The sequence below is a fragment of the Macrobrachium nipponense genome, chromosome 21 (assembly GCF_015104395.2).
Source record: "Macrobrachium nipponense isolate FS-2020 chromosome 21, ASM1510439v2, whole genome shotgun sequence".
In the NCBI taxonomy this organism is placed as follows: Eukaryota; Metazoa; Arthropoda; class Malacostraca; order Decapoda; family Palaemonidae; genus Macrobrachium; species Macrobrachium nipponense.
In genome coordinates, this window is record NC_087212.1 from 33318659 (window position 1) to 33330096 (window position 11438).

At 33.5% G+C, this 11438-nt stretch overlaps 1 protein-coding gene across 1 annotated transcript in view; it reads right to left on the reverse strand.

Moving 5' to 3' along the window:
• The window catches only part of LOC135197905 (transient receptor potential cation channel subfamily M member-like 2), a 120965-nt gene that overhangs the window by 79538 nt on the left and 29989 nt on the right, over positions 1 to 11438 (reverse strand). Inside the window, 10 exon segments of the mRNA XM_064225128.1 lie at positions 10 to 122; positions 261 to 287; positions 630 to 731; positions 2115 to 2308; positions 3274 to 3400; positions 4461 to 4568; positions 7775 to 7972; positions 8198 to 8315; positions 9051 to 9173; positions 10353 to 10520. Of these exon segments, the coding sequence (XP_064081198.1) occupies positions 10 to 122; positions 261 to 287; positions 630 to 731; positions 2115 to 2308; positions 3274 to 3400; positions 4461 to 4568; positions 7775 to 7972; positions 8198 to 8315; positions 9051 to 9173; positions 10353 to 10520 (1278 nt within the window).

The window sequence follows — 11438 nt, forward strand, 5'->3', positions numbered from 1 at the left end:
GCTACTTACTTTACAAGCTTAAACTCTCCAGGATCTTCACAGATCAACTTTTTTCTGCCTTCAATATACCCCCAAGGTACCACACCCAAGCACCTTATGCCTCTTACAAGGTCAATTTCCTCCTGAGGAAAAGTAAACAGTAATTTGTAATAGGTAACATTCACATGGCAATGCAAATTTCTGTCTGTCAACAATTTATGTTTTGTAAATAATAACTTCAGTATTTCTCAAACAGTCTAAATGTTGACATATTTACTTACCTCAGCAAAGAAGGTTTTTCTTTTGACCTGGAATAATAATAAAGAAAAAAATAGTAGTACTCCTATAATGTTGATTTAATCATACATATCTATTAACAGCTATAGATAATTGTGTCTGGTATATCTGGGTACAAAGTAATGTGCAGATCTTGAAAACATGAAATAAAACAAAAAATTAGTACAGCATTACAAAGGATAAAATTAATTTTATGCATCTTCACTATCACCACTTTTATGAGGGAATGTGGCAGTTTCCATCATCTCCCTTCTGTGAACAAAATGGTTTCTATCCAAGTTATATGATAAAACTGGTATGATATTAAACTGGTTTAATAAAAAAAAGGATAAAAATGTTAACATTCCGTTTACCTTGGAAATATACTGCCCTTGGTTTACAGCTTCCCCAACGCTTTTCATCACCCCAACATTCACTCCACCAGTGACAATCCAGGCATTGGTTGATTTTACTGCCTGGTAGACAAAAGCAACAAAGAAATATCACAGCACGTTGTCAAGTTTCATTTTCATGAAACAAAACTCAAGAATTATATCACAAGAAAAATTTTGTATTTTAAGAGTTCATAGCAACTTTATTTGCTATCTGAAGTATTTTACAATTCTACAGTAAATTCTTTCTTACAATGAACCCAAATTTAATTGTCTCAAAAGATGGGAAACTTAAGAAATATGTAAGGGGTTTAAATCCTAAAATTCTGAATTCTTGAGGGATCTTAAAATGACCTTCATTCCTTACCTTGCTAAGGCATATATTATGCTGTAGAAAGTGCATTCTTATACAGAGTACATAATGAGGAAAAATACAGTATGTACTGCTTTGATCATCAATTCATTCATAAACCAAAGGAACACAGACCTTTAAAATATGGTGTTAATTCATCCTATCAACACAAAAATATAAATTATATGGATGGGTATGTACTAACAGAACCCCACATAGTATACATGAAACATCACCTAATCGATTAACAGTAGCAACAATTTTCAGAAACCCCATGATTTAGCCAACAATTTTCAGAAACCCCATGATTTAGCCTAGTCATTCAGGTCTGTCACTTCAAGTGACTTAGTGCTCAAGACATACATGTACTACCAAAAATATGATGTTAATAAGGCAATACATCAGATCCATTTCCATTAGGAGACACAATATCTCCAGCAAACCATGGGAAAATCCTCTATACAGGTTCCAGTTTGTTTCAGTCACGATCACGAACTACTCAGTTCATTATCAAGCCTTTCATCAGAGCCAGAACTACCGTGGACTGGAACACTCAATACCTCTTCTTCTAGAAATTCAAAGAGCTTATCCAAAGCAAGCTTTGAAGGCATCCATTATCAAAGTTCATGGTTTGGAAAGTGTAACTGAACATATGACTACCTATTTTCATTTTGTGACTCCAAAATTGCTACCAGACAGGGAAGCGTTTGCCACTGGTCACCAGGTATGGGGATATGTCACATAAACATCAATGAACTAGTAACATACTGATGACTTTTCACATTATGTATATGTAAAGACTATCATTCTTTCTTGTCTTATAGACAATACACTCTGAATCTGGAGATATTCAAAACAATGAATGAGAGCTAGTTATGACTTATTGGCCTATAAGAAAAAACTATTTCAATGTTATAAAAACTTTCCCACTGATTTGTAACTATTATTTGCCAGAGCAACTGTATCCCAAAAAATCATTGTTACACACAGCATAGGATAGAAAACTTTACGAAATGAGCAGTATATGTATCTGCTGATTCTATGCTATAACTTTTATTACCCCTCCCGAGCATTTAAATCCTGTGTACATTAAACATTTAATGCATATTTAATACCTTGATTAAACCAGTGCAAAAAATTTCCTTCTTCTTCCCATCGAGTTTGAAATTCTTGGCCCCACCAGTGACGGATATGACAAGTTGTGGTCGGTTTGGTTCCATCAGTCGCCAATAGTCAGAAAGAAGAGTCACAACACTTTCCATACGGGTATCTTCAGCTATACGAACATACTTTGCCGGTTTGTTAGAGCCTTTGGAAAATAACAAATTTCAGTCAACAACATCACAAACTAGATTACTAATAGGTTTTCAAAATACATGAAACTTCAATATTGGTATTTACAATGCTACACTTTGAAGTTGGTCATTTAATGGCCTTTCTTTGGCTGAGTATCACGATAGCCTTATCCATGGATGCTAAAATACCTAAATTAATGCAATTACAACACTTTATTCATAAGTAAAATACAATTCATTACTGTATAACTTTAATTACTTCCTATGAAGGGAAGGCATAATCCTCCAATATCAGCGGTATAATAATAAGGAACAACTTTTCTCACGATGCAAAATTTTATTCCAACATGAAGTACTTTTGTATTGGATTTAAAAAACTTTCCATTTACATAGTATGAAACTTTCCAATACTCTGCTGAAAAATATTCAATCACTACAAAATTAGGATTAAGGTAACCATGCTTACACCTGAGATATAATCTAAGACAGGATGTTCATATGACCAATCATTTTCTCTTTGCCAGAGGACAAATTTGAATGCTCATTAAAGGAAACGTGTACAATAAATAAAGAGAAAATAAAAGCATCAAGCCCAGTAGCTACAGACGCTGAGGCACAGACTCACAAAATGTATGGAAATGCAGTTTAACATAGTTTAACCAAGATATGCATTAGTTGCCATTTCACACTCTCTACGAAAAGAAACACTTATATGACAGCCTATGGCTCTATAAAGTCACAATTAACATCAAATCTAGATAAATCTACAAATGCAATTGTAAATATGTAATCGTCAAATGCAATTGTAAATATGTATGTTAAATAATCACTGTATTATATACCAACATCAAATTTCTGTTAGCAACAAAACTTAATGTCTTGTAACCTTTTGAGATTTCCATGTAACTGGCAGGAATCTTGAGCATCATCTCATCATAAGTGTAGTACAGAATTACTTAGAATATTAGACAGTATTTACCTTTTGTTTCGTTCACAAACTCAATCTTCCCATAGGCATTAGTAGGGAAGTGCCTAAAGTGTGTCTCAGGCGTCCATTTACTATCAGGTGGAGGTATTTTTGTGTCTCCTAATGTCTGTTTGGGTTCCTGCAGGTAAAACTTATTGTTAGTTATGTGAGCTGCCACTTTTCCTTTGCCCAAAATATTTAAACAGCAAAGACTACCAAATGTTATCTTACTGAAAATAGAACTTGCATCTGAGTGTAAGTAGATAGACTACCTTACATACACAAACCTATTACCTTTTGGTGGAACAAATGACCAAATGCAGAGGTGCAAAATAAGGAAGAGCTTTCATACGTCTATACTAATTCATTAAGCAAACAAACACATTTGCAAGATAAACAGACCAGACCAAAGGAAAATAAAACAAAAGGTTTATTACATTAAAAAAAGGAGAAATATTTAAAGTAGCTTGTATTTTCCTAGGTATACAAACCGGAGCCTTTCATATATGGAGTATCCTTCAGCACAAGCTATGATACTATACATACTAGTTTGTGCTTGCCTGTTTGTATAGCTATTTCTTATATTTATTTGGCATATTTAAGCTAAGTACACATAAGGTCTTTTTCTGAAATTTTAGACAAAGTGATAGCATTTACAGGCCTGGCACTACCAATAGTACCTTTTAAAATCAGGGAATGATGACTGAGAATGGAATCGTAAATATTAGCATGTATTCCGTCCTTTGACTAATCCACATGTATCCCCTAATTTGTACAAATTTCTTTTGTGCATAAAGAAAAAAAGTAAATATATGCAGAGCAGAAAGTTGAGTACTACTTACAACACTTGATGTTCCTACTCACTACAGGTCCTCAGTCTCCAGGTCATCATGAATTTGTGATTTGTCTAATCTTATTTTTTTTCATTGCTGTTCTTTCACGTACCTGTGTCATATATTCCTCATTCATATTTTCTTGGGGTTTGCTTATTGATTCAACCACATAACTTAAGGTAAAATGCCAGGGGTCACTTCAGTAGGAAAATAAAACCAAATATGTAAAGCAATTCATGCTGAAGAGACAACAGCAATAATTAGTAGTATAGTTGTCTGCTTCACTTCTGAGTCTTATCACAAAGGCTGTACAGTGAAATTTTCAATTTTTTAAGCTTAACTCTAACAATAATTTAGCACTCATACCTGTGCGACATCGTCACGTCCATAATCTCTTCTATGAATCATAGGATTATTTACATCAAGTAAGTGTTCCATGGATGGTCCTCCATTGCTAAGCCCCTGTTCTAGAGTCTGGGAAAAAAATCATATGAAATTTTGGCTTTTCAAAATTTTGCTTATTTTTAAGTACAAACATGTATTGTACATGTGCCACTTGTAGAAGAAGTTGTTAAAAGTATAACAAATGTAGTTTGCAGCAGTTTATTTTCTTAATTCAGAGTTTATTATATAAATACTCGACACACTTTATGCAATACCTACCTCAATAATTATTATTATTAATACAACGCATTTTTAGATTGCCACCTAAAATCTCATAATGCTGAAAATTTCCATGCAAAATGCAATGGAACTGGGGCTAAATGGATTCTGCAAAGTCTTCAGAACCATCTACAGCAGGGGTTCTTAACAGGGGGTATCCATATCCCATGGGGGTATGAGAACCACATGCTGGGGGTACGGGACTTGATCTCTGAATATTTGTATAAATTTGATTTTAACGTGTCAATATATACATGGGTACATTTTGTATATTAATAACTACATAAAAATATAATGTAAATGCTTTTGATTTTCTTGTATGTTTTATTCCTAACTAATCATACCTAAAGTATGTATTATACTAAGTATATACAGTGGTCCCCCCATATTTGCAGGGGATGCGTACCAGACAACCCCGCAAATAGCTAGAACCCGCGAATAGTTGGAACCCCTATAAAAATGCTTAAAATGGTCTATTATTTTAGTTAAAACTCAAGAAAACCCCACTAGAAATGTTTATACGTTTTTTTTAATAGTTTTATCACAAAAAGTGCATTTTATGGTAAAATTGATAAAAAAAAACAGGAATTTGTGGATATTCTCATAGAAAAATGCCGCGAATACGTGAATTTCCCGCAAATAATGGGGGTACTAAATGTTCCAGAGAGAAACCCACGAATGCTGAGAAAGCGAATTCGGAGGTCCACTGTTTTAAGTTATGTCAACAAATTGGACTTAGGTGGACTTAAGCCAAGGCGGTATGGAAACATATTGGGCAATTCATTGGGGTCTGAAGTCATCAAAAGGTTAAGAAATCCTGATCTGTAGTGTGGAACTCCATACATAAAATCTTGTACATGGTGCCCCAAAGTTATGACAGCACTGACTTACAGTATTGCAATCTTACAGTGGTTTTTCATGATCAAAACCAAGTGAAACATACATTTTATTTGTATCTACAATGAAGCCAGAAATTGAAAAGGAAAAGGAGAATGTTGTAATCCATGCAAAGGGGAGAAGATGCAGTATAGCTTCAACAGGTCATAGATTCAAATTCATTCCTGTCTTAGGGAGGAGGGGGAGGAGAAAATACGCACTGAATGTTGTTGTTATTATTATTATTAATATTATTATTATTATTATTATTATTATTATTATTATTATTATTTATTTTATTATTAATTATATTTATTATTGCAAAGCTGAAAGTAACCCTTCTTTTAAAACAGTTTTATCAAAGATTTTTGCTGCGTCAGCTGCATTAATTTTATAGAGGTTCTCCTCTATTTTTCTAATTATGGTTTTCTCATTGTTGTTTCAACTAGTGAGCAATGCACTGAAGGTTGGCATGACGGAAGTAAGTAACTACAAAATTCAATTTTATAACAACACCTGGTGCGTTAGTTAAACTTCCAGGGTATAACCCATAGAGTTTCTTAAGTGTACTATACTATTTGACTATACGTAACACTTACGAAACTCTACGGCGTTGTAATAAAATTGTCTCTTCTAATTAGTACTTACCTTCAACATGCCAACCTTTGGTGCGTTGCTCACCAGATGAAGCAACACTGAGAAAACCTTAATTAGAAAAATAGAGAAGAACCTCTATAAAATTAATGCAGCTGACACAGCAATAATTTTTGATAAAACACATTATTAATATCTCAGAGATATAAATTCCTTTTGAGCAATGCAGGTAAAAAAGGCTATTCATTAGAGTTAATCAGTTACAGAGAATTGTGCAGTTTGATTGTATCTCATAACGGAAGGGACTGACAAGACTGGATTAATTAAAGGATCCAAAAGTGTTGCATTTCACCAACAACCCCACCATAGTGGTCAGTTCAAATGGTCAGTTCACCCTTGAAAACTGGTTGACTAGTGAATTTTTCCTAACTACTTCAAGCCTATCACTTTACATTATACCCTCCTACCCACAACAATATTTTACACACATTTCGTGAATGAATAAAAGTTTACTTTTGTATCTAATACCAAACCACTAAGCCCTTTTAAATTCTAGATTTCCTCATAATTTTTCCCATACAGGAAATACATGAAGATATTGAATTTTCAATGTAGAAATCAAACTCACACATGTAAAGTTAGTGGTCAAGTTCAATTGTCAGTTCACTCTTGAAACTGGCTGACCAGTGAAATTTTCTCTAACTACTTCAAGCCTATCACTACATTATACTGTCATACCCACAACGATACATATCTTCTTACCACCCAATTGGTGAATGAATGTTTATAATGCCTATTTTCTTACGTCAATAAGTTGTTCGTCACTCACTAACCTGCACCTCTACTTGCTGGTCAAAATATGCAATGGCTAAATTTTAACAAAAAATCTTGATAAAAAAAACAGCAACGAGCAAGCAAAAAGGGTAAAAGATGCAAACATCCTCATTCTCCCAGTTTTGACATCCATGAATCTCTCAAATAGGAAAACTCACACCAGGTACTCCTTTTACTTTTCGTGGTACCCCTTTGAACACTCCAACTTTTCAAAAAATTCCCATCTTAATAAAGCAAGCTTCAGAGACTCATCTCATAACTTATAATGACAACAAAACTTCAATAAATTGGCAAACTTTTAGTGATACTGTTGTATATAACATTAAACCACTAAGACCTCTCGAATTCTAGATTTCCTTACACTTTTCCCAAAGAAGTAATACATGAAGATATTCAATTTTCCATGTAGAAATCACCCACAGAAATATGCCAAGTAGTAAAAGGAAGAATTAAAGGGATCATAATGGCATGCAGCTTTGTGACATTCAAAGGAGATCCTTGTGGATGAATATTAATGATATATTACACAATATTAGAATAAAGTGAATCCTTAAAACCCTAGTAAAATACAAAAGACATATGTACAAAACAAAACAAAAGTATATACTACTTCACTATATGTATACTGACTTCTACTGAAGTAATTAAAGCAGCATGGTCTACAATAGTGCTCACAAGTTTCATCAACTCTAGACAAATGAGGATGTACATACCTGTAAATCTTCAGAGATGGTCGGAGTCTGTATAACTGGTATATCAATGGGCGCCAAGGTATTTGACTTTGTGAAAAATGACTTTGACCTACGCATGCCTCCAAATGATAAGGCATTCCGCACACTTGCGGTCAAGCCACCAGAACTCTCAGGTTCATTCTCTGGTTGCTCCATCAGTGTCTTGAAACCTAATTGAGTCTTTGAAAAAAAAAATCACTTATGAAACCAAAGGGTATTGTATGATAGGTATACGTAAATATCGTTTAATATTGAAAACTGGAAGTATTGTACTGTGGATGAACCACAGTACTGTATGGTACATGGCATATTTCATATTTAAACTGTGTCACAACTTCAATAATATATATGATAAATTCTCTTTATAAAATTTCGTTAACCCATACAAAAGACTCGAAAACTCACTAAAGAAGATTTTGATCTGGGAGCAGGTCTCAACAGCTCAGTCAGAGGGATGTGTTCCTCCTGTTTCAGACCACAATAACATGCCTCTGGTGTGAGAGCTTCGGGATTTTGAACATACCTGAAACAATTTTGCCACTAAAATGTATCAAACATGAAAGAAAAGTAACAAATGTTAGGCAAGAAACAGTTCTACTAACAACTAACAAAACAAACTCCATTCTTGGGCCTCACAGCCTTTTAAAACATTCTGATTTCTTTCATCAGATGTGATTGGATAAAAATGAAAAACTCATCTTATAATAAATAAAATATACAATATAAATACAATACATAAATAAAATGAGGCAAAAATAAAATCTTATATATACATAAAAGTGAATGTTTGTATGTTTGTGTGCAATAGAAATCCAAACCACTTGACTGATCTAGACAAAATTTGGCACATGGCCATCATTTGACCCAACTTAGATAATAGGGTAGGTTTCAACCCGTACTCTGTGACAGACAGACATTTATAAATAGGATATAAGAATTCGATTTTGATTTAACATCTCCAACAGTCCCCATAGATGTCATAAACCAGTTTAGTGCACCCAAAAACTTTTTAAAAATTTGGAAATACAGTTTATATATATCAATATCTATGGTTTATATTTATGATTAAAAAACAAGGTGCACTCCACATGGATTTTCTACATAAACATGGACAACAATGCCAAACAAGGCTTTGTATTTGGGGTAAACACACAAGTATGTTAATTAACATTATTATTTTCAACAAATAGCTACTTTTGGATAAACATAAAACCTACTTTAATAAGAAGACAAAAAGAACCACCTAAAGATGACTCACCTAAGGCATTCCTTGCGAGTAAAGTGGGATAATATAAAAGTAATGCTAATGTCTCTGGATTGCAAATTTCTCTTCTGCCTTTGCTGTGCACCCTTTGTTTTGCGTTTCAGGCCAATTTTCTTTCTGCAATATAAATATAAAAAAAACAAATATCCACATGCAGCTCATCAGTTGAAACTTCACAAAATCTTTAAGCTTAGTTTATTGTAAATGGAACAGCAGTCCCAAATAGAAGGGATAAACATTAATCTCGCCAGTCGTAACTTTTGAAAATCTTTAAGACGGCATAAAAGTAATTATCATAAAATATTGTGGCTCTTAAACAACAGGTATTTAAGCAGGCAATACAGTACATAGATCCCTTTAACCGAACATAAACCATTATATACTGGATAAGAAGTTTATATAGTTTTAACTGATATTTTCCTTAAAGATCACTTCTCAATTAACACAAAGTATGACTAGCATGTTTATATCCTGTAAGTAGGCAACTCATATTTCCTTAAATATCAAGCTTGTAACTACAGGTAAGGCGACTGAAAAAACAAAAGACAAACTTTACCATTCTGTCAGTAACTGCCACAAATAGCAGACAGTCTTAAACTAGAATTTTAAATGAACGAGGATTATTTGACTAATGAAAATCTTGGTATACAGGTATTGTAAGGGAAATATTTATACTCTGAACAATAGATGGCATTAGGGGCTGAGTAATCAGTTGCTTCTCCTGTTTGTGGACTAAAGATCCATGTTAATGAAGTTAAGGACTGAAGGTTTTGGCCCAGTGTATCAATTAAGGTAATTGATTTAGCTCGTATTTTCCTTTTGTAATTATTATTGGTGAAAGGTATTTATAATTTTATATGAACATTTATTGTAATAAACGTATTTTACAGTGGTTGGGTCTATCCCTCATCCAGCTTACCTGAAAATTAATCTTGTCAATTGAATATACCTGACAGGTATCTTCATTTTCTCTTTTGGATAACTTTCATGCTTTATTGTTAACTATTTTTGGTGATAAGGAAACAAAAAACTAATAAAGCCATACAATTCTGTGTTCTCTTCCATTAAAACCAAAACTAAAAGAAAGCCGTAGATTTGTTACATATGCGGTACTTAATACCAAAATAAAAAACCCGAATTCTTATTCAAGCTTATAAATCTATACACATCCAGCCATCACACCAATATAAAATGAACTTCGTATTAAAGGTACAGTACTTTAAAACAATTTTGATAACAAAATAGCAACCAGATTCCACCTGAATTCTTTTTAGCTGTAAATCCAGCTTTCTTTACCTTTGCAAAGTCCATCGCTGATCAGTCATAGAGTAATTGGTGAGGTCATTCACTTCAAAGTTCCTAAAGGGATCCAGGGATATTTCAGATCGTCGCACTGAATCGGTAATCATTGTTGACCTCGATTCTGACCTGCTACCTTGAAGCCTAACATGAGTGCCAACTGACCTGCAATGCAAAGTTATGTAGTTATAACGTCACTGCAAAGTTATGTAGCTATCATGTCTTTGCGAAGTTCTGTAGCTATCATGTCTTTGCAAAGTTCTGTAGCTATAATGTCATTCCAAACGTATGTAACTATAATGTCACGGCAAAGTAAACAAAGGCCCATAATTCAACTCTATAAAATTATAGTTTCCCTTGTTTAAAAAAAAAAATTTTTGTTAAACATTTCTGTCCAGTATGAATCCCAAGGATCCAAGGAGATGCAATACAATCTCTTAGTATTTAATCCATGTCAAATATTTCTAATTCATTTCAATACTAGGGCTGCATATAAATAAAATGCATCCCCGAATGAATGTTTGTTGTATAGGATTAAGTACATTAAACAGATCAGGTATCATAAAAAATCCCTAGTTATAGTGAGGATATGCACCTTGTAAATTGCTGTTATTTTTGTTTTCTGGATATGTAACACTACCTTAAACGAATTCTTTAAAAAGCGAATTGAATATAAATTACAAATTCAAGAGCTGAGTTAAAACTGAAAATACGTGTGTGACAAAAAAATGTATAAATTGTATGTAACTGCAATGCCAAATTAACTAAATAAATTAATAAATAACTAAATAAATAAGCTTTCCATCATAACAGCAAAGAAATGTCAGGTAGAAAATCCACGGAACCTCGGACTTGATATTTAAATCTTGTCAAGGTTCATGAGGGCAGGAACTGCGGCAGAAGAGAGCTACTTCTAAGTTAAGTATATCTTTGTTTAACCAGACCAATGAGGTGCTGTTATTAACAGCTCTTCTAGGGCTGGTCCGAAGGATTAGATATTTTATACGTGGCTACGAACCAATAGGTCACCTAGCAATGGGACCTACAGCTTATTGTGGAATCCGAACCACATTACATCGAGAA